Source organism: Cyprinus carpio, chromosome A25 (genome assembly GCF_018340385.1).
Source record: "Cyprinus carpio isolate SPL01 chromosome A25, ASM1834038v1, whole genome shotgun sequence".
Classification (NCBI taxonomy): domain Eukaryota; kingdom Metazoa; phylum Chordata; class Actinopteri; order Cypriniformes; family Cyprinidae; genus Cyprinus; species Cyprinus carpio.
Window position 1 is genome coordinate 2820267 of NC_056596.1, and position 24605 is coordinate 2844871.

A 24605-nucleotide genomic window follows, 5' to 3' on the forward strand; every position below is an offset into this window, starting at 1 on the left:
TTAGATAAATTTTTATTCAATTTAATGTGGTTATGTATTTGTGTATAAATCTGTTTTAAATGTTTATCGGTTCATACTGTACACTGTTTCACTTATACTGCATACTGCACAGTAGTTTCCATTCAGAACATATGTCAGAGCGGGAAAAGTAAAACTAATGAGACACCAAGTGAGAGAGCACAAATATACAACATAAAGCATAAAAGAAAAGAGTGAACTTGGGAGAACTTGGGTTCAAGGAGAGCAGAGATAAAAGGATCTGATGCTAAAGTCAGACGATGAAAGAAGAACAAATAGGGATAAAAACGCCAATAACAGAAATAAACACACACAAGATGCACAGTCAAGATCACAACAGTTCATGTCTCAGCGTGAAGGAAGTCACTGTATCTCACACCTCATTGGCTGAGCCCTGGCCCACACAACCACCAATGGTGTTCAAACAGCCCGTTAGCCTCAGGTGAGTCTCATTAGCATGATTAATGAGCTCAGCACTTATTAACGACATTCAACCGAATGTACAGCTTGTTAATTTACTTTGTATCAGCCATTCTGAAGCTCTCTTCCAAAACCTAGCGAGACGCCTACTTAGACAGCATTCATCCAGAGTGTTCCCACAAGCACAGCCGCAAGAAACCTCGTTTAGACATGACACGAAGGCAGCATTACATCCTTCACCAAGAAAACATTGTGAGAAACCAAGTGAAAAGATGGCAACTGTGTGTGATTACTTATTGAAAATTACGAATATAAACAGTCAAAAACATACTAATGTACACAAAATCAATCTGCACTATGCACTATTATGCTCTTCGTTTAGTAGCATGTTATCAAACTTTGTTCTCGTTAATCAAACTTTCTGCATCAATGCTAAAAATATCAATTAAACGGATTAATGGAATTAAAAACAGACTATTTTACTCACTTGTATGTGCAATATATTTTTTAAGGCTTTGTGTTTTTAAGGTTTAATTATGGTATTGCACTGAAGTCATGATATAATAATATCGTCTTGATGTAATAAAATCAACTGAAATTTTTGTAGTTATAATGAATATTGGTACTTATAAGTAATGCAATATAAAAGGTTAAATGCACTATTTTATTCGGAACTTGTCTGTACTATGTATTTTGATGCTAATTTGGTTAATGCATTGCTAGCTTAGAAGCATGTTATCAAACTTTTTCAGAATCAATTTTAGTATTCTTGTAAATAGAGCTGGTTCGAGTCTGTACTGAAAATAATTGATTAAATAGTTCAATCTAAATAAAAAGACTGAATATTTTACGCGCTTGTAAGCAAAACATTTTTAAGGCTTATTAGAGTATTGCAATGTAAACACAACAACGCGCTAACTATTGGAATATAAATGGTTAAAAATGCACTATTTATTCAGAACTTGTCTGTTCTATGTATTTCGATGCTAATTTGATTAATGCATTGTTACTATTCCTTTAAATAGAGCCATTTTGCTTTGATACTAGAAATAATTTATAAAAGATTAGATTACTTAGATTACTATTTAGCTGCATGCTAACATCAAACTGCTGGAACATCAGTAGTAGAAAAATGCACAAATTTATGTGCCTGTATGTATTTTTGTATTAATTTGAGTACTACATACAGTAGTTAACTTAGTCGCATGCTATCATAAAATAAAATAATTGATAAAATAGTGCAGTCAAATAATGTTATTATTAAATAAAGTAGTTGATTTAGTTATGCAACATACTTTTAAGGCTTATTAGAATATGTAAACATGACAACATGCTAATGTCCTACTGTAATAATCAACATATTTACCCAAAACGTGCACTTTCTATTTCAAATGTTTATTAGAGTATAACACCATTAGATTAGCAATATGCTAAATGTTAAACTTTACCTCACAGTCAATTAAGAGTCGGTTCTCATGTGTAGAGCTCTTTTGTGAGGTTCACCTGCCATGCAGAGCTGCTGCCTGTGAAGTGCACTACAAATAACTCTCGTATGAGATTTGGCTGCCTATGTTGGCTCACTAGCGCTTTGGAACAGAGCTTGAGAGAAACGACTGGCTCTCATTATGACTTGAAAGAGAGACCGAATGAGAACGCAACACACCGCTGTGTCTGGACCTGGGGCAAATCCACGCTATGATGGTATTACCCACAATGCTGTGCTCTCTGGCAGGTGCTCAACCGCTTGCAGTGGGTTGGTCAAACATATAATACATCTCTCCACACACACACACGCGCACACACACTCTGACAGATACCTCTTGTCAGGGGGGGTTTCTTGACTGGACGGTTCTTCCTGTAGGTCTGGCAGATTGGCAAAGTCGTCCTGCTCAGCCAATCCGATCGCGAGAGAGAGAACCACCATTTTTCCTTCCTTCACCAAGAAAATGACACACAAAACAAAGAAAGAGCAGAAAGAGAGAGCAGTAAAGTGCAGAAAGTAGGAGTCGAGAATGAGAGGAAACAGGAAGGAGAAACCGTTAGTAGGCAGCAGATATTATTCGTGTTAAGTTGAGTTTGGGATATCGGCCCCGTTCCTCAGACAGCACTGCACAAATACTGCACATGTTCTGTTTTACAGCAGCTGATTTACAAACATGCACTTATTTTCATGTGTATGCTCTCTAAAGACTGAAGATCCTTAAGAAATGCCACGTGTGCCATCCTCAAAGCTAGTTCAAACGTAATAAACACCTTGTATACGGACCCAAATTATAGATTTCTCATTAGTCAGTTGTACATGAGCATATCTGTGTTGATTATATGATGAAACCTTGTAGCTCAAGAAATAACGCAGGTTTCCTTAAAGGGACAGTTCACCCCAAAATAAAAATTCATTGTTTTAACAACTTGTGCTTCAGTAAATTATCATTTTTGGGTGAACTATCCCTTTAATTAAGGCCCGTTCACACCAAGAACGATAACTATAACAGTAAATATATCACCCTGTACACTAATAATGTTCAGTTTTTATAAGCATGCTGCCGTTTTGTTGTCTGTTGCTTTAAATGCTCAAGCTCAGGTGGAATCTGATTGGCTGTCAATGTTATTATCGTTATAACTGTGGACTCTGCTATCTTTTTAAGATGGGGGGGTTGCATATGTGTGGTCTCAGTTTTTCTTACATTTACTTGTAAATATAGATTCAGTTTTAGTATAAAATTAATTGGTAAGTCATGTTTTTGTGAATAGATTTCATGCACAAATGGTTGCGTACACATACTTAGGGTAAATTTACATAACAATGTACTTTAAACGGAAAAGTTTTGAGTACAGACGACAACATTGTCAAAACGATCCATGTTCATACAGATCTGCGATAATTTTATTGTGATAAAAATGCTGTATTATGCATGCCAGGCCAGTAGTTGGCAATGTCACTTTGTTAAGTTTGTCTATGAATGTTTTTTTATGTTCTGTTCTTATGTTATATTATGTTAAATCTTTTTAAGTCTTTGTTGTATTTTATGTTAAACCAAGGTAAACTGGTATTGCAATTTTGCATTTAAACGAGATTAAAATTTCATGTCAGATTTGTATATTATTTAATGTCAGGTTTTACGCTGCTTTAAAGCAAAATAATGTGTTTCGCTGACGTTCAGATATGCAAATTCAAATCAGATGAAATTTTGTTGCACTCTGTGTGAAAAGTTTAGTGAAATACAAATTCTCCAGTCATCCCCGTCGTGTTCAGGTTTTAGTGGTTTTCAAACAAGTAGTGCTGGAACCCCTAGCACCTCACATTTTGTACGTCTCCCTATAACTGACACCATTTCAGGTCTTGCAGTCTCTAATGAGCTGATGAGTAGAATCAGGTGTGATAGATGAGGGAGACACAGAAAATGTGCAGTGCTGGGGGTGTTCACAGGACCGGTTTGAAAACCACTGGTTTAGAGCAACTCTTGGTTTGAACAGGCCTGTAAGCACTCAAACACACACACACACACACACACACACACACACACACACACACACACACACACACACTCACACACTCACACACACATTGATTTACTGTCCTTTTCACTCAACACATTGTCTGGATCCTCTCTCTGCACCTGTCTCACTCTTTCCTTCTTTCACTGGTGTTTTCATCCCTCTCTTACTCTCTCCAGCCTTAATTGAGGGCCGTTAGAGAGATCTGGACTAATGGTTTCTATTTGAGAGTGCCGTGTGTGTGTGTGTGTGTGTGTGTGTGTGTGTGTGGTGTCTCTATTTGATGGTGCTTGTGTGTGTGTGGTGTAGGCTCTGTGTTGTTTCTTTTTGTGTTATTTTTTATTTTTTATATTCTTTATTTTTCTCTTTTCTTATATTTCTTACTTTTCTCTGAGCCTCAACCTCTCTCTAATATCCTGCTATTAAACTCCTTTTAAACAGCTTTTGAATGTCTCTCCTTCCTGATTTTAAAGGAACAGTTCACACACATTCTTAGGGTTACCAGTCGCATGTTGTTACAAACCAATATTTAATTTTAGTTTTATACACACACACTTACACTTGTATTTGAGCATTAATATTATTTTTGTTATTAGGTTATTTATTATTTTGTATTTTACTATTATTCATATACTATTATATATTTAATATTTATAATGTAGTAATTTTTATTTTATAGTAATATTTTTAATTAGGCATTATTTTCATATTTTCGGTTTTCAATTTAATTTTGTGTTGTGTTTTTTTTTAAACATTACTACTTAAGTGTAATTTAAGCTTTTATTAAATTTAACTTAAACTTACATTTAACAACATTTCTGTTTAGTTTATGTTTAATTCAATATTCAATTTATTTCAGCATTATTTAAAATAAAACCTCTGAAAATAATTTTAGTTAATAATAATAATAATCCTGATATATATAAATTTATAATAATTTAATTTTTTTTAGTATTATTTATAATAATACCTCTGAAAATAATTTTAGTTATATATATATATATATATATATATATATATATAAATTCTTATATAAATTTATAATACAATAGAAATTAATATAATATAAATTATTAAATGTGGATGTACAGTATATTATTATTTTTATTTAATGTCATCTTTAGCAAATCTAGAGTCTTAAGCATTCATGTTATGCTACTCTATATTATACTATTTTTCATATTATTTATATTATGTTGTTGTGATGCTTAAATTTGTTTTTAAAATTTAAAACAACTAGTTTGTAGCATTTTATTTTTAATGAAATAAATACCTTATTTACGAAAATATGTTCAGGTGAAATTTTTAACATCCCTATGGTGTACATTCTTCGAAATATCTCCCTTTATTTTCCACAAAATAAATAAATAAATAAATAAATAAATAAATAAATAAATAACAATGTAAAGTAAGTAAACAATGCCAGTATTTTCATTTTCAGCTGAGCTATTCCTCTCAGTCCTAACCTTGTCATATGGTATTATGATCTCTTGTTCTTCACTTCCTTTCCTTCTCCTCCCATCTAAAGTGGTTTTAATACTCTTCATCTCTCCCCCCTCCACTTCCCCATCTTCCATTTTTCTTCTCTCTCTTGCTGTAAATCCATCCGCTCCTTCATATTCTCCTGGGCTTCCTTCCATTTTGGCACACTCTGGCTATTTTTACCTTTCAGAATTTAATGGCTGCAAAAAATAGCTCCTGGCTGGTGCGACTACACACTCGCACACATACGACACACACTCGTGTGCGCAACAGACAGGAATCATTATTGTCAAAGCAATAAAAGGAAGCACTTTTCCGGTGAGAGCTGGATGGGTGAATGTTCGGGGATGTTCTGTCGCTGACCACCGATAACACACCAACAACCCTCAATTACACCCAACCTCCCCCTTCCTCTCTTTCTTTCTTCATCCTCCCTTTCTTGTTCTCCTTTTCTCTGTCTCTATGTCAGACCCAAGGCCGTGTATGTGTGTCAATGACATCCCCCTTTAACCAGCGGAGATGAAATATTTAGTCTTCTCAGCATAAGCGGAACAAGGATGTTTTGGGAATTGCATACTTCCATTCTATTTTTGCAGTATGTATATTGTTCACAGTTCATGAACTCCCTGTATGCATGAAACTATTTACTGCATTCGCCCAAATGTACAGTATGCAGATATCAATGACTACTGTATTTCAGAGTGCAATGCATTTAACTTTACATTTTGAACTTAAAGCAATATTATCGACTCTATTTCGTCTCTTTGGCTAGGGCATTATTTTAGGGTTTTCTGCAGGTAAATCCAAGAAAATTTAAGGAATAAATTAAAGCGAACACAATATGTCAATATGGTCTCTAAATAAATGTTACAGTTATCAATAATGGACATGCAAGGACAAATGTTGTAGGTCATCTGAGAATTAAATGCATACAGAAGATCTGCATATTGTGCAGAGTATCTATACTGCAAACTGCATCAATAGTAACAGTAGCATGGTAGCATGCATTTCTAAACCTTGACTCAGACTTGATTTACCCACTTTCTTATTTCTTTCTCTGTCCTGGGGTACTATCCATTTTGAGAGAAATGATTCGAAGGACAGAAAATCAATGCTTCAGGGTTAACATGAATCTGTAGTGAAGACTTTAACTTCAACACCTGGCTGCATACAAACAAACTGTGGAAACAAACACGTACAGTATAACCAAACATACACATTTAATGGAATAGTTCACCCAAAAATGTACTCATGTTACAAACCTCTTTGACAGACTTTCTAAACAGAAATGTTACAATCTGTAAGCAGCTTTTCTCCAAAGGCAGACGAGCTGCAAAAATGCAGAAAAGTACATACAATTGTCCATACAACTTGTGTACTGTTTTAAGTCTTCTGAAGTTATATGAACTCTTTTGACTACTTTACTAGTACTTTTTTGTCCATTTTGTCCAAAGAGCAGCATCAACATCATACAAGTTTTGAACTAAACTAAAATGAAAACTGAAAATATATAAATAAAAGCTAATAAAAAATATTAATAAATACTATAATACTATATAAATAATACTTAAATAACACTAACCACTCATTTAATCACTGGACAGAACTAGAAAATGAAAAGATGATTAAGAGCAGAATGAAGAATACATATCAAACATAAGACGTGCATCTGAAAAATGAGCGTGTGAATATCATGTGGCATGAGTTAATCGCATTTGTAGAAAATATCCAGCGGCCTTTCACTAGAAAGTCTTTTTCAAACCTGTCATAAAAAGCTGTTTACCTGTCAGTGTGTGAAGACACCTAGCTATTCATCACTGAATCACTGTGCTTAAATGTGAAAATTACAGGCCTTCTCTCGCACTGACCCCATTCAGGAAAGCATCTATTATAATTCAATTAACTGCGTCACAACAGAGCCAAATGTCGCATATGCACAACTGAGGCAGGCTTACAAATTCAACCATGTTACATCACTTGAGAACCATGAAATCCATCAATCACGCCGATTTGCTGTGAGTTCACGTGTGGATAATCTTGGGAAATTAGATGATGTTCAGGCGCGTTAATTGTTTGTCATTTGAGCTGAGACCTGCCCTCCCTTCCTCCACAGGTCACGCGGTGGCAGGCGGAGAGATTTACAGAGACGGAGTTAAACACTGTCATATAAACCTAGACTATCTAGACTATTGAAGACCTGTAGCCCCTCTCAAGCAGTTGTTATGTGCTATGGTCGGTTGATAGTCTGCAGTCCTGTTTGCTCAATAAGTTTGCTCAATAGTGCACAGCTATTTTAGAGCATTATGTTTCAGACTTCAAATAAACAGCTCCGGTTTGAAAACAAAAGTGTAATGAAGGTTATGGTTGACCCAAAAAATTGATATTTTGCACCATTTACTTACTCTCATGCCATTCTAAACCCCTTATGATGTTTTTCCTCCATTAAACACAAAATAAGACACAAAATATCAGTGAGCTTCTTTTCCATAAAATGAAGTCATACAGTGACCTATAAATCTTCAAAAACTACAAAAATCAAAATAAAAGAAGTAATCCACAATATTTCAAGTATTAATATGACTTCAGAAGACTTTGAATATAGTGTAGAAGTTGTATGGACTACTTTTATTGTGAATACAGAATTATCATTTTGGAGTGAACTGTCCCTTTAAACACAGAAGAAACACATTAAACATTCATGAACACACTCACGCACAGGCAAACACATGCCCTAACAAAAACGTATGTGCTGACACACATATATAATATTAGTCCCGGTACCATATCTCCAGCGGTCCCCTGAGGTCCTAAAATGTGACATATTTAAACCAGGCAGGCGCACACAAAGCAATATTGAGCCATATAAAACAGAACATGTGCAGAGTGCTGAGGGAAGGGGGAGATATTCTGCTGCGGGGCTGAAATATAGTGTGACAGAATGAACGACTGTCTGACAAGGTCTGGAGACAGACAGATGTAGAGAAAGAGAGACAGAGGCGCAGGAACAGAGGCAAGGGCAAACAAGAAGAGGCACGCAGATCATTTTCAGCTGAAGTCTGGGAGATTTACACTTTTATTAGCTCTATTATTACCAGTACTAAAGCAGGGCTAGTATTTATAAGGCATGCCAGAGAAAGAGTTATTTCTCAAATAACGCACAAGCTCTCATAAAAATGTGAAGAAAATATACCTTTGGTTCACCCCCAAAAATGAATGATTTCTTTTGTGGAAAACAAAATAATATGTTTTGAAGAATGATTTACCATAGTTCTTTTCCTTTTCCAATGAAAATGAATTACGATGGACACTTTTGAGCTTTAAAAAGGACAAAAAGCACCATAAAAGTAGTCCATACAACTTGTGTGCTATATGTAAAGTCTCTATACAAAGAACAGACTAAAATTTAAGTAGTTATATGTCTGATATGGTATATTTGGAAAAATGAACAGAGTTGGGGCAAACCTTTGTAACAAATTACTTATATTTGGTCTGCACCAGCCACAGAATTATCATTTTGCTTTAAAAGATTTGGAAAACAGCATAAAAATAAAACAGATTTTGAAAACAGTGCAAGCTGGACATATGTTATGCTTCTTTTGCCATTTTTGGTAGCTTTATAGGCCAAAGTCGCTGTATGCATTCAATTTAATGGAAAAGAGCAGCGTGATCATTCTGATAAACTTCTCTTTTTCTGTTCTACTTAAGAATGACTTGAAGGTGAGTAAATGATGTCAGAATTTTAATTCTTGGGTGAACTATCCCTAATTGGGAAATTACTAACTAAAAGTTAGGAATATATGCAAATACACGACAAAAGGCATGCACAAGACACACCCACACAGGAAGTGACTTACAGGAAGGATTTAACATCCAGGCCTCGTCTCTTTATCTGACCCATCATGTGATCCACGCTGCCAGGGTCCCCACGAGAGGCCCGCCCCCCAGCACCTCCTGACTTATAGCATGAAGCTCCGCCGCCTGCCGGGCCGCCCCTGGAGTTCCTTGAGCTGGTCCCGCCTCCTCCCCCAGGCTCCGCCCCCCCGACCCCTCCGCTACCTGGCTGGGTGTGCAACTGACCCAGACTCTGGGAGATGGGCGGCCTACTGGCCAAACTTGGGGCCGGAGCCTGGATCAATGGTTGCTGAAGGCTCTGCTGACGCAGCAATGTGCGGGGCCGAGGTGTCGCCCCTGTTGACGGGATGTTGTCCAAAGTCTCGTCCGAGGAGAGGGCATGGTCAGACAAACTGTGCGGGCAGAGCAGGAGGGAGGGCAAGGAGTGAGACGAAGAAGGGCGGGAGCGACAGAGGGAGGGACGAGGAAGGAGGAGGAGAGAAGGTGGGACAAGAACAAAAGGGCGGGGATGAGGAGAAGGATCCGAGGAGGATTTGGAAGGGGTCGGAGGAGGAGCAGGGGATGCAGAAGGGTATGGAGGAAAAGGAGATGACAGGTTGAAAGAAAAGAGTTCGGAATCCGGGTGAAGGAAAGTCAGGGAGTCGGGAGAAGACAGGAGAGGCGATAATGGAGACATAGAGGAGAACGAGAGGTTCAGGGAAGGATGGGGGCAGAACGGAAGAGTCAGAGAGGAAAAGATGGTGTCATCAGAAGGAGAAGGGGGCAGAGGAGCGGGAGGAGGAGGAGGGCGAGATGTAGGTGGGGAGAGAAGAAGAAGGAGAAAAAAGGAGAGAAGCATCAAACAGAGGCAGTAGCCACCGTAACACAGGTAGCAGAAGAGACCACAGCCGCCCTGGTCTGCATGAGCCTGCAAATGTGCGTGCGTGTGTCCGTTCCCAGCCCGAGCGAGACTGCCTTGAGCCGACGGTGAGCGGTGAGCATGCGTATGCGTCTGGGAGGAATGTGCGGCCTGTTTGCGGGCTGCTCCTGTGCGTGCCTGACTGGATCGCGGCATGTGTCGGGTCTGCCCTGAACGACCGTGTGCATGTGCGTGCCGCGGAGTGTGTGGCGTCAGTCGCCCGCCACCGGTTCTTCCGGGAGACTGTTTTTTGGTCTGTTGAGAGCCTCCCATCTCTGTCTACTCTTCACACATCCTTCTCCTCCCTTTCTTCACTTAACTTTGCCTGTCGTTTCTTGCGACACTCGTTTTAAGTAACACCACGGCCCCCTGTGTCCGTTCAGCAGCCAACCAACTACGCTGGCTCATCCGTCATTCTTTTGTCCTCTCCTCCCCTCCTTTCGCAATTACATCCCTCCGTTTCTCTCATTAGCCCTGTTTCAATCTGATCTCAAAACTGTGTCAAATTCACCTCGGAAACTTCACAATGAGTTTCACCTGAGCTGCAAACATGATTCCTGTAAACACTCACTGGCTATTCTATCCAATCCCAGCAGTCCCAAACTCTCAGACAAAATTTGCAAAAATTGTACCTTTAGGGTACAACAACTTGTCACTGGGGCAGTATCCTAAAAGCAGGGTACTGCTCCCGGAAGGCCACTGTCAAGGCATACTAGAAACTCCATCCAGGTGTACTGGGGCAAGTTAGAGCTGAACTCTGCAGGAAACTGGTGCTCCAGGGGGCAGATTTTGACACCCCTTCCTTACAGGGACATCTTTGACCTTTATTTAGCCCTAATTGGTTAATACTATTACCTTAGAGTACTAGATATGTAACACGTTTCAAGCTGATGTACCCCTTAAGATAAAATTTTTGCACATTTATTCTGACAATGCCTGTCAGGGAACACTTTAAAAGAAGTCATTAAACACATTTTAAAGTTATTTAAAGCTGAATTTAATACACAGTTTATGGGACATACATAAACTTGCTCCAGTGGAGGAAAACCATCCTGATATTAAAATCAGCATGAAAAGGCATTCACATCCCATTTTATTTCTGTAATGTGGCATACTTTTATGTGAAACAGGATATTTAATGAGAGAAGGCTGCCTTCAAAATAATGTGACGCACAAGTGATTTTGTTTGCAAAAACATAGACACATTTGAGAATTTCTCACTTTCACTTCACAGAAGATATTTTTAATGGTTCTACTTTGTAATAAAGAGCAAAGGATGCACATAAGGTGTGTAATTGATGCTTTCTACATGAAATGTAGTTGTCACACAAACCTTAAGTGCTTTATTTTACAGTGCTGTTCCATGTGTATATACTATGTACTTATTATACTAACTACAATAATCAGGCAATAACTTGGTACTAACCCTGAACTTACCCCTAAACCTACTGTATAATACATGCAACAGTAGCCTAAAACATTGACTAAATAGGTATTTGACTACTACTAGTTAATATTAACATTATTCGGTATATTATATTAACTTTTTTTTTCTTTCATCCTTCACAGTAGAAGCAGGAACATGTATTAATTAAGTAAACAGGGCCAAATTTGATTTCATGGTGACATTAATGTGTTGACATAGGGCTTATCAGGCATCGGCTCCACTGGTTAAGCTGGTAAAGGGCATCAGGTAGTTGCAGGACAAACACAAGGGGGCAAAACAAGCATAGTGGAGAATAAGATGTAGGCAAGAAAGAGAGAGAGAGGAAGAGAGGGACCATAAAAAGGGGGTGTGAGACACAAACACAAGAGACACACATATAGCTGCCTGAAAATAGAATCCAATTACTGACGGAGAAAAACGGAGGGCGTGTTGAGAGAGAGAACGAGAGAAGAACGAGGACTGGTGGTATGGATGGAGTGTGAGAAGAGAAATGTGAGACAAAGAGAGAATATGTGAGGTGCTGGAGGAGAGGAGGTGTTAGCAAAGAGTGTGAAGAAAACTTAAATTGAACCCCCTGTGTGTATGTGTGCGCAACACTTGCTGTGTGAACGTCTACACACAAGCGGCACACGGATACAGTAGCGTCGTAGCAGCTCTTGGTTTGTTTTGCTTTGGTGAGGTTGTGTTTCGGAGGTCTTTTGTGAGGTTTGGTTCCTCATTCATGTCTTGTCTAGTTCATTTGCTCATTCCCTTGGTGTGTTTTATTAAAGTGTGTCTTGTTATAGTCAACATGAAATCAGAATTGCCCCAACTTAATTGCTTAGTATGTTGCTGGTATTATTTTGCACAATTCATCAAATTCTGTTATTTAATAGCTGCTTTTCACATTCCAGTTCACAAATCTAATGGATAAAATAACCCATATGGAAATAAATATATAAAATATATTTCTTTTAAACTTTTTAAACGCATTACATAATGCACTTTAAGGGCCAAGAAAACACATTTCAAAACATAAAATATTTTTTTTTGTTGTAAAATATATGTAAAATATAGACTGTATAAATGTATGTACAGTATATTGTATATTTACAATATATAGGTATAAGTATATATTGTATTTTTATTTATATTTAATTTAGCATTGATTATTGATTTGTTTTATGTTTTTTTAATTTTTGTTTTTTTATTTTATTAAAGGCCACAATGCAATAAATAGACAATATAAATGTATTTAGATATACAATAAACAAAAATGTACCAAATACTGTATATATATAATATATAGACAAATTATGCCATAAACAGTGTGGCTTAATTAAATATGTTTTTGAAATATATATTTAAAAAATGTATTTCTTGTAAACCTTTAAATGCTAAAATACATTATAAAATTTAATGGGTGGGAAAACAGGCTGAAAAAGGCATTTCATTTTGACTTTAAAGCTGCAGTTTTTAGTTACACTGTAAAAAGCTATATTCAGTTTTCCTTGTTGTTTTCTTGAGTCCGTTTATGTTTAGTCATGTTTTTTGGATTGTTGTTTATGTAGGCCATGTCTCAAATGCTAACCTCAGCTCTTGCTGTCCTCACTTAAATGAGAAAAGGCCCCCTAGGAGGCGCGTATAAAAACCCTCCTGAATCTACTGCTACAAATGGGACACGCTGTGGTCTCGTGGACTTCATGGACACATGCAAAAGTCAGCATGAGTGCATCATTTGGGACAGGGCCACAGCTTTTTGTCACATTGTCACGTTGAAATAAGACTGTCTGGCTTCTCCAACATTATAATATTTCCTCCACTCCCAGCATTCGCTTCACACTGCTGACAGATACACATTACGATTCACTGAAATATTAAGCACATTTATAGAACGTTTAGTGCATTAATATTTTGTGCTACACGGTTTCACTTGCCAGTGATTAAAGATGGAAAATTTGTGTTTAACATCCTCCAGCTATCACTCGTGTCACTGAAACGGCTTCCATAAAACTTTAACCATGTGCTGACAACTCTGAAAAATCTGGTGTTCAGAAACTCAAATTATGGAAAACATCATATTTTCTCATCTGATTGTGATTACAGTTTATTACAGCTCACTGGAGTACTTGATTCTGATTAACTCTCAATTCTAGTAATATGGGACTTTCAGCAGTCGAATATACTGTACTTATAATGGATGTTAGCTTCAAGTATCATAATGTAGATTCTTACTTCTCCCAAAATACAACAAAATCAAGATGGCATGCTATTTGCAACCAATTTTACTTCAAAATACACCATCAGGAACTGACGGGATTGTGAACAGAGCACATGTGTCACGGTGTCTGTTCTGTGTCTCCCTGGGTGGCCACTAGAGGTCTCACTTCCCCTTATCGTCACCCCACTTTTAGAACTGCATTTACCATAGTCTTGTCTGTTTTCATCACTGCTCATTGCACTCAGCTGTCCGTGGTTATCAATCATTGCACTCAGCCAATTCCCCGTTAGCATTGTCATTTCCCTGTGTATAAATACCCCGGTTGTTCTGTCATTGTCACGGAGTCCTTGTTGAATGTCACCCTGTGGTTTTCCTGGTTCCCTGGTTTCTCGTGTTTCTGGATGTTGTCTTATGTTTCTTGTTTTGGACGGATTACCTGGATTTTGACCTTTGCCTGGATGTTTTCTGATTTTGGATCACCCCAATAAACACACTGCTTTTGGATCTACCTGTCTGGTGTGCGTGTCGTGACAGAAGGACTCCGTCATGCCTAGATCCAGCGGTATGTTTTTTGGGGGTTTCTCCCCAGCCATCGAGCGGGGAGAGAAGGATGGAGTTTGAGGGAACCCGCCTGGTCATTTTTCGTGGGACCCGGGGAGGTCGCAGAGGAGTGAGTGGTCGTGAGGAGGCTCAGCATCGCTCTCAACCATGGCCCCCCTTCGATCCGGGGCTCGTGTGGGATGGATCAGAGCCACTGTCTCACCATGGCGGACGGAGAGGGGAGAAGAAGCGCAGGTCCGCCATGGTGGCGCCACTGCCCATGATGCCACTGCCAGGGCCAGCGCCACGACGAGGCAAGATGGACGCCAGCTCAGCGCCACAGCACAAGGTGGTCACCAGTCCCACGCCACGAGGCCAGACGGCCGCCAGCCCAGCGCCACTGTCCAAGATGGCCACGGAGACATTTTTTGAATTACTTCTCCAGGTTGAACAAGATCCCAGAGGTTCCCAGGAGTGTTCACGTCACGTCTGCTGAGCCAGCGCCACAGCACAAGATGGCCGCCAGCCCAGCGCCACAGCACAAGATGGCCGCCAGCCCAGCGCCACAGCACAAGATGGCCGCCAGCCCAGCGCCACAGCACAAGATGGCCGCCAGCCCAGCGCCACAGCACAAGATGGCCGCCAGCCCAGCGCCACAGCACAGGATGGTTGACTCAACGCCTGAGTCTTCCGTCAAGGAGCCACCGGCTCGCCATCATAGAGGGCGGAGGAGGAGGAGACAGGCGTCAGCCGTTCCTCAAAGCCCGGAGGGGGGTCTCGAGCAGGCCGCTGCCGTCCAGGAGGACGTTCCAGAGCGGGGCCGCTGCCGTCCAGGAGGACGTTCCCGAGCAGGCCGCTGTCGTCCAGGTGGACGTGCCCGAGGTTCCCGAGGCGGTGCCTGATGCCGAGGCGGTGCCCGAGGCGGTGCCCGATGCCGAGGCGGTGCCTGATGCGGTGGCCGAGGTGGTGCCCGATGCAATGGCCGATGCCGAGGCGGTGCCCGATGCCGAGGCGGTGCCTGATGCGGTGGCCGAGGCGGTTCTCGATGCAATGTCCGATGCCGAGGCGGTGCCCGAGGCCGAGGCGGTGCCCGTTGCCGAGGCGGTGCCCGAGGCGGTGCCCGATGCGGTTCCCGAGGCGGTCTCCGATGCAATGACCAGGGCGGTGCCCGATGCCGAGGCAGTGCCCGATGCCGAGGCGGTGCCCGATGCCAAGGCGGTGCCCGATGCGGAGGCGGTGGCCGAGGCGGTGCCTGATGCGGTGGTCGAGGCGGTTCCCGATGCAATGTCCGATGCCGAGGCGGTGCCCGATGCCGAGGCGGTGCCCGATGCCGAGGCGGTGCCCGATGCCGAGGGCGGTGGCCGAGGCGGTTCCCGACGCAATGTCCGATGCCGAGGCGGTGCCGATGCCGAGGCGGTGCCCCGAGGCCGAGGCGGTGCCCGATGCGGTTCCCGAGGCGGTCCCCGATGCAATGACCGAGGCGGTGCCCAAGAAGGTGGTCGAGGCGGTTCCCGAGGCGGTGCCCGAGGCCGAGGCGGTGCCCGAGGCCGAGGCGGTGCCCGATGCCGTGCCAGAGACGGTGCCCGAGACCGATTAATGCCCGATGACCGAGGCTGTTCCGGAGGTCGAGGCGGTGCCCGATGTTGTTCCCGATGCCGAGGCGGTGACCGATGCCATTCCTGAGGCCGTTCCCGAGGCGGTGCCCGATGCCGAGGTCGTTCCCGAGGCGGTGTCCTTGTCCGATGCCGTTCCTGAGGCGGTGCCCAATGCCGAGCCCGAGGCGGAGCCCGAGGTCGTGCCCGAGGCCGTTCCCGAGGCGGTGTCCTTGTCCAATGCCGTTCCTGAGGCCATTCCTGAGGCCGTTCCTGAGACCGTTCCCAAGGCGGTGCCCGATGCCGAGGTCGTTCCCGATGGCGGTGTCCTTGTCCGATGCCGTTCCCTGAGGCCATTCCCGAGGCGTGTGCCCGATGCCGAGGTCGTTCCCGAGGCGGTGTCCTTGTCCCGATGCCGTTCCTGAGGCCATTCCCGAGGCGGTGCCCGATGCCGAGGTCGTGCCCGAGGCGGTGTCCTTGTCCGATGCCGTTCCTGAGACCGTCCCGAGGCGGTGCCCGATGCCGAGGGGTCGTTCCCGAGATGCGTTGTCCTTGTCCGAATGACCGTCCCCCGGCTGAGACCGTTACAAACCGAAGGAGGCACGGCAGTGCTCCGATGCCATTCCCGAGGCCGTGTCCTGAGAACGCGTTCCCGAGGCAGATGGTGCCCGATGCCGAGGTCGTTCCCGAGGCGGGTGTCCTGGTCCGATGCCGTTCCTGAGGCCATTCCCGAGGCGGTGCCCGATGCCGAGGTCGTTCCGAGCGGCGGTTGTGTCCTTGTCCGATGCCGTTCCCGAGGCCATTCCCGAGGCGGTGCCCGATGCCGAGGTCGGTTCCCGAGGCGGGGTCCTTGTCCAATGCCGTTCCTGAGGCCATTCCTGAGGCCGTTCCTGAGGACCGTTCCCGAGGCGGTGCCCGATGCCGAGGTCGTTCCCGAGGCGGTGTCCTTGTCCGATGCCATTCCCAAGGGGGTGCCCGAGATGGGTTCTGGAGGCGATACCCGTGTCCAAGGCCGTTCCCGAGGCGGTGCCCTTGTCTGAGGCCGTTCCCGATGCCGTTCCCAATGCCGTGACCGGGCCCATCGCCACAGCCTGCTCCTTACTGGCTCCCCGATTGGCTGGTTCCGTTCGGGTCACTCAAATGGCGAATTCCTCCCTGGCCGTCTGCACAACGAGAATGGACTGATCCCACCGTGGCCACCTGAACTGCCTGGCCCCTCGTGGTCCCCTGAACTTTCGGGTCCACCGTGGCCACCTGAACTGCCTGGTCCCTCGTGGTCCCCTGAACTTTCGGGCCCACCATGGCCCCCTGATCTGACCGAGCCACCTGGGCTACCAGGGGAGCCATCGCTGCCGGTCCCAGTTCCCCTACACGGGCCTGGCCCGCCATCCCTCCCCCTGTTCTGCCTCCACCAGTCCACCTCCCTCCTGGTCTCTTTGTTTTTTTTTGGTTATTTTGTTCTGAGGAGCATCTGGAAGCTGCTCCTTAGAGGGGGGGTAGTGTCACGGTGTCTGTTCTGTGTCTCCCTGGGTGGGCCACTAGAGGTCTCACTTCCCCTTATCGTCACCCCACTTTAGAACTGCATTTCCCATAGTCTTGTGTCTGTTTCATCACTGCTCATTGCACTCAGCTGTCCGTGGTTATCAATCATTGCGCTCAGCCAATTCCCCGTTAGCATTGTCATTTCCCTGTGTATAAATACCCCGGTTGTTCTGTCATTGTCACGGAGTCCTTGTTGAATGTCACCCCTGTGTTTTCCTGGTTCCCTGGTTTCTCGTGTTTCTGGATGTTGGTCTATGTTTATTGTTTTGGACGGATTACCTGGATTTTGACCTTTGCCTGGATGTTTTCTGATTTTGGATCACCCCAATAAACACACTGCTTTTGGATCTACCTGTCTGTGTGCGTGTCGTGACAACATGAACCTACACCTTAATTTGAAAGAAGTCTCTTCTGCTCACCAAGGCTGTATTTAATTCATCGTCATCAAAAAAAAAAAAAAAAACAGTAATATTGTGAAATATTATTACAATTTAAAATAACTGCTTTCTATTGTAATATACTGTAAAATGTCATTTATTTCTGTGAAGTAAAGCTAACTTTTATAGTCTTCATTGTCACATGATCCTTCAGAAATCATTCTAAGATGCTGATTTGCTGCTCAAGAAACATTTATTACTATTATGTTGAAAACAATTGAGCTGTTTCATATTTTTATGAAAAATGTCAACGTAAAACTCAATAAAATTGATATTTCCTGTCCATTTGTTTGCTGCATAATACGCCAGATTGTTCAGTCAGCCGGTCTTTATTGCGAAATAACCCCCTTCAGGCCAATACAAGACTCTTTGGCTTTGCATTTATATTTATTATCCCTCACATATTGTATTTGCAGACTGAATCAGGTGTATGATATCACCAGTTATGCCGCCTTTTGAGTCATTGCTGTGGCTGTTGTGTTTTATAATGGACTGAAATGAGCTATCGCCGCTTCTGAGTGTTTCTAAGTGTGTGTGAGTCAGTCGTACGGATCCTGCTATTATTAGACTGCAGGGCGGCCTGAAATCTCAGCAAAGCGCAGACCCACACAAAGGCATTTTTAACTTTCTTAAACATCTCACACACACATCACATCTCTCTTTCTTGTCCCCTGTGGACTTGACTCACTTGCCGTTCTTGAAGTCTCCTGAATGCAGGCGGCTTTGTACCGTCTGCCACCTGCCGGCTTTAATGCCCCCCATCATCATGCTCCTCACGCTGTCGCTGCGCGACGGCCCCCCTCCGTCCCCCAATCCACCCCCCACGGCCCCTTTCTGGCCCCTGGGCACCGTCCCACTGAGGGAGCCACCAGAAAGAGAGCCGCAGAGACGGAAGGAACGAGAGAAAAGGAAAAAGACACACATTGGGAGAGAAGAAATGGTTACAGGTTTGGATAAATCACAATCATTTATCCCGTGAGAGTGCTGCATGTGTGACCTCACAGCGAACTACATGACTACATACTAACACAAGTCACCCTGGGATTCACCAAGTGCAGATTCTCCTCTAGGGGGCATAACAGAGCCTAGTTTTATCAGGTATAGCGAGTGATTTCTCAGTCACTCTTATAAATAAATGTTCCAAATCGCTTTATTTTTATAATGTATTTTATTTATTTATTTATTTTTTCACAGCAGTGCAACAGAACAATTTTTGGTTCCCCAAAGAACATTTCAATAAACAGTTCTTAAGAACCAATTTTTCTTAATGTGAAGAATAATTTTTGTAATGGAATGGTTGGATGGATGTTAAAGGTTCTTCGTGAAACCATAGAAGCCAGTAAAGAACCTTTATTTTTAAGAGTGGACTCTTGAAGAACCTTTAACATCCATGGAACATGGAATATTTTTTTCTGTGGAAAACAAACACTTTTGTAACCTCTATTTTTAAGAGTGTAGAAGAACCCTTTTTGAACATTTTAAGCATCTAAAGAATGTTTTTACATTATACACTCTTAAAAATAATGGTTCCAAAAGCTGGTTTGAATGGTTTGAAATGAAAATAATAAAGATAATAGAAGCAAATATTTGTGGTTTTTCTGGTTACCATTGTTTTCTTTGTTTTATGAGTGTTTTGAACATTTTAAGCATCTTATGCCAGCTTATACAGACTATTAAGCCAATGTGTTTTTGATGTACAAATGGATTTAACAACCACGATGCTTCAAATAAGCACATTTGTACTCCCAGTGACATGCTTCGCATTAATGACACTCATAAATGTTGCAGACTTCACATAGACACATAAAATTCGACAAGGGTTACTTTTGCCATCAATATTTATAATCATGGTCACCGGTTTGTGGACCTGGTGAAAGTCATCATGCAGTTATTAAGAGATTTATAATGCTGCTGCACCGCTCAAACACTCACAATGCAACATCAACACCAACAAAAATGACAGGAGGACAGCAAAAAGAGCTTTAAAAGCCTGGAGCCACAGATTGCCACAAAACCAAGGTGAGGGATCTGATCTCACACTTAAAATAAAAATTTATTCATAGTAATATTTAATAATAATAATATAAAGGAGAACATACAGTGTGTGTGTGTGTGTGTGTGTGTGTGTGTGTGTGTATATATATATATATATATATATATATATGTGTGTGTGTGTGTGTGTGTGTGTGTGTGTGTGTGTGTAATTAAAATATAAAAATAATGTTTTTTATCTGATACCAATAAACCAATAATTATTTTTTTGTTATGGACAACAGCTAACAAAGCTGATGATGGTAGTAATAATAATAATAATTTAGATATTTACCAGGGATGCACCTTCATTACAATTCTGGCAGATAACAATATGACAATATATATTTTTATGTTATGGCCCTATACTAAGCTGTCTAAATAAACAAATTATAATAGATTGTTTTAAATGCTACAAGTGAATTTATGCATTGCAACATTATTATGTACAGTAAGAAAAATGGTTATTATTTTTAAGATTTGCTAGCGATTAGATTATAATTATTATTAAATTACTAGTGTAATTAATAATGTTAGATGAAGACAAATGTAAAAAGGTGAAATGAGTTTGCACAATTAAATATACAAAAGCTGCTACTATTTACTTTTTTTATTATAAATAAAAACGAAATATTTTAATTTATAATACAAAAACATATATTTTTGAAATCTCTAATATTAGCCAGTGACTGATATATTGTGCATCCCGAAATACAAGCATCTACTGTACTATATTGCTACAAAAAGGATCACAATATAATTGATATATAAACTGATATAATATATTGATATACTTTAATTGAACTAATAGGTCACGATCACTGAACCAAATGCAGAAGACGTCCAATGGATGTAAAGTCTCCTACAAGACATATTGAGGTTCTAAAGGAAAATCAAGACTGAATGCTGCACACTAGACTACATGTGCGACAAAGCGGCTGTTCCAGGTCGGTTTTGTTTCAATCTGTGTCCTCCGTCTCAAATAGCAGAGCTTTAGTGCAGCGGTCTGCAAACACCCCACACCGTTTAATCCAGCAGGTCCTCACCGGTCGAGAGACAGGAAAATTGAATCACCTGAGCCTCCGCGGCTAACATGTTAATTTAATTTTTCATTTTCTGGACCGGCCGCCCCATCTGAACCCCTCCGTGCATCTGCTGCTGGATTTGATGGACAAGCGTGTTAAAACCATTCCGCTCTTTATGGGAAGCGGTGGGCGAAACCTGTCTGGATTAGGCCGGCGAGGGTTTACCGCTGCCAAACAGAGGCTGGAAGAATCAGGACTGCTAGAGGGACACATCGAGCCCGAGAAAGGTGAGAGACAGAGAGCACAGAGGCAAAACAACAGTGTCTCAAAACAAGGTGAAACAGGGGTTACCACACCACAATCAGACTGTAACGGTCAACCCTCAACGAGAGCGTACACACCACTGATGCAATTTTTGTTTGTTTGTTTACTGTTACTGTTGCTGGATAGCTGAAGGGTTGTCCGTCTCCATGGTAACACCCCATGGGGGTAGGAGGAGGGAGGGGAGGGGGTGAAAGGTTAAAGGGCATAAGCTAAGAAGAGAAAGCAGGGCTGTAGGGAGTGAGGGACATTTACTGTCCAATTTTGGCACTTTTGGTAAAACTAAATGGATCTGAAGAAGAATATCACATCTGTTGTGGAATTTTCGAGGCTATAACCATGCAATACATTGATAATGTCCCTGCAGTCCTGCAAAGCATACAATACGTCACTCTGGCATTAAAGAATAAAATCTGCATAATGACTTTCATTCATATTATGAGCTTAAACATGAAGTGTGCAATTTCCACAATACGAGCGACACAACGCTCAAATAAACAGATTGTAATTCCGTTTGGTGTCACTAGGGGAGCCGATACTATCAAAACGATTAAAAAACATTGACATTAAATGAGATAAAGCTGAAATAAAAATGAAATATAAATACTAGATGAAAAAACTTAAACTTAAACAATAAATATCGAAATAAATATGTGAAGTAAATTATTATAAACAGATAAAACATATGAAATATAAAACAAAATTAAGTACTAAAATCACTAGCTAAATAGAAATAAAAAATAATAAAATGACAATAGCACATTACAAACTAGTAGTTACTACTACTATAAAAGCTTAATTCTGAAATAACACTGAAATCTGTATATCAATAAATCAGTAATTTCCATTTTACAGCAGAAAAATGACCAATATTATAAATCTAAACTATTTTGTTACAAAAAAATAACAATTAAACAGTTGCTATGCTACAACATCAAAATATAGAGTATGAAAGATGATAAATATTCCTTTTGAAGTGTGTTACAGAAAAAATAACAAGCACTCTTAATGAAATGAGTACATTTAATTCTAAAAATAGGATGAAAAATATCAATAAGGACAGACATTTAAATTTAAATAATATTATTTCTTAATATTACAAAACCATAATATAATATTAAATAAATTACATATACATACATACATACACACCTAGGAGCCGAAATTACACACTTCACCTTCAAAGCATTTTGCTTTATGTCTTATCTTGGTTGGTGTAATGATACTGTCTCATTCACAGCCCAGTCAGGCACAATCAGTATGAGTTTGGCATTATGAGTTCATTCCCACATCCTTTTGGAAAAGTGTGTTGGATTATGGGATGCTTCCTCATCATTACAGCCCTGCCAGTGATCAGGGTGTGGTTGTGGTTATTGGGGTGAGGTTGGGTAACAGACAGTTTCATATGGCTTTTGTTGTGTGGTGGTTGTGTTGGGTGTTGTTGGTTTTTGATTTTAGAATGTGAATCTGATATCATATCACACAAAAAAACAAAAATAATAGAAGATTTTTTGTTTTTTATGTGTTTGATTGGCTTCATGTTGGACAGCTTACATATGTATGAATGTATGTGTGTGTGTGTGTGTGTGTATTTGGCTTATATATATATATATATATATATCTATATAATCCTTTGTTACTTACATTATAATTTAAGTATTATATGTTTTAAATAAAAAAGTACGATTTTAAAAGTAAAATATTAAATTATTATTACTTTTTTAAATATAATGTACATGTATATATGTTAAATAAATATAATAAATAATACATTTTAATATATAATTTTTTACAAATAATTATAGCTTACAATATAATTTTATTTAAGCAAAATATGTAATATTTAAAATATTTAAATATGTATAAAAGATATAAGTTTTATCTTATTAATATTTAATAATTCATATAAAAATAAGTATATTTATATACAACTCAGTGCACACCAAAACATAATTAGACACTAACGGATGAGCTCTAACACTGCAAACTTGACAGTTTTGACATCACAGCCTACCCAGCTGAAATGCAGAAACTCAAATGAGCTGAATTAGTGCATTGTAAAATCTGCGAAAGAAAAGAGCAATCGTGCGGCAGAAAGTTATTTCTCTGCATCAGCGAAAAACTGATGTGTACTTTTTAATTTGCTTCTCATTCAGCTCTGAAAATAAAAATAAAATGCAACTTTCATGTTACATTTTCAGGAAAATGTATTCCAGCTTTTGCACATAAACGGCACGTAAAAAACAAAGCAAAAAACAATGCTTGGTCACTTTATATGTCAGTCAGACAGTGCTTTCCTGTCTAAGTGGGCGGCTCTTGACTAGTAACAAATACAGCGGAGCAGACTTTGTGCTGCTAGATAACACAGATCTAGGGTGTGACTGCTGAGGGTTGGGGTTGGGGTTTGGTATGAGCTGTGGGTCAGGGCTTTGTGTCTCTTACTCTTACTCACTTGAGTGTGAGGCGTGGATCTCCATAAGGGGCATAGGGAGAAATGTTTAGTACAAACTCCTTGGGCGGGTATGAGCTCCAGCGCTGCTGTACTGAACTGCTGTCATTGTTATTCCAAAAGTCTCTGTCTAAATCACTGAAGAGACACACATACATGTCAGTAGAGCATCAGCCATCCATTTCATCCATCAGTCTACACACAGCCGATCTCCGGGCGTCTCCTTATCCGGGACAAGAAGTGGTTAAAAAAGGAAGAGGGGAGGAATTCGCCATTCACAAGGAGGTGCAAAGACAGTGTTATGAGCAAACAGGGAAATAAAAACAGAGCCAATGCATCCATAAAGCAGCAGAGCAGAAACGAGCGAGATTATACCTGTGCATTCATTAGATTTATCAAAAGCATAAAGGAGAGAAAGAGAGAGATGGAAAGATGTGGAGAGTTGTAATTGATAAAAACAGAGCCACATTAAACATCATAAAACCAACGTTAGATGCTCTTTTTTGGTGAAAACCGTTCAAGTTTGGCTCAAAAAAAAAAAAAATTATATTGGCAAGGGTGGAGAGAAACATGAAGGCTCAGATGAACCTGATATTGGGGGGAAAGATCACATCAAGTTATAATTTCAACAACAGCTTTAGGGAAAGAAAAAAAGAAAAAAAAAGCCATTTTCAGTTTAAAAAAATAACATTTTCACAAGCACCTGCAAGCTTCAAATCCAAAGTAATCATAAGCACACAACACAGGCGAGACATCACACCAACGTTTACCAGCGCATTCGTCTCTGAGAATAACCATCACGCAAACAAGAAGCCGTGTGTGTGATCAACCGACCAGCAAAACAATGGGAACGCAG

General features: G+C 40.9%; 1 protein-coding gene across 3 annotated transcripts in view; it reads right to left on the bottom strand.

Moving 5' to 3' along the window:
* The window catches only part of LOC109058754 (synaptotagmin-7-like), a 115377-nt gene that overhangs the window by 21265 nt on the left and 69507 nt on the right, over positions 1-24605 (bottom strand). The window contains exons 4-7 of one of the 3 annotated variants that reach the window (XM_042715048.1): positions 23753-23887; positions 18612-18779; positions 9270-9659; positions 2256-2372 (exon numbers count right to left, since the gene is read on the bottom strand). In XM_042715048.1, coding sequence (XP_042570982.1) covers positions 2256-2372; positions 9270-9659; positions 18612-18779; positions 23753-23887 — 810 coding nt within the window. Of the gene's footprint in view, positions 1-2255; positions 2373-9269; positions 10963-18611; positions 18780-23752; positions 23888-24605 lie in introns of those variants that run through there. The other 2 variants (XM_042715049.1, XM_042715047.1) reach the window with 2 other exon arrangements.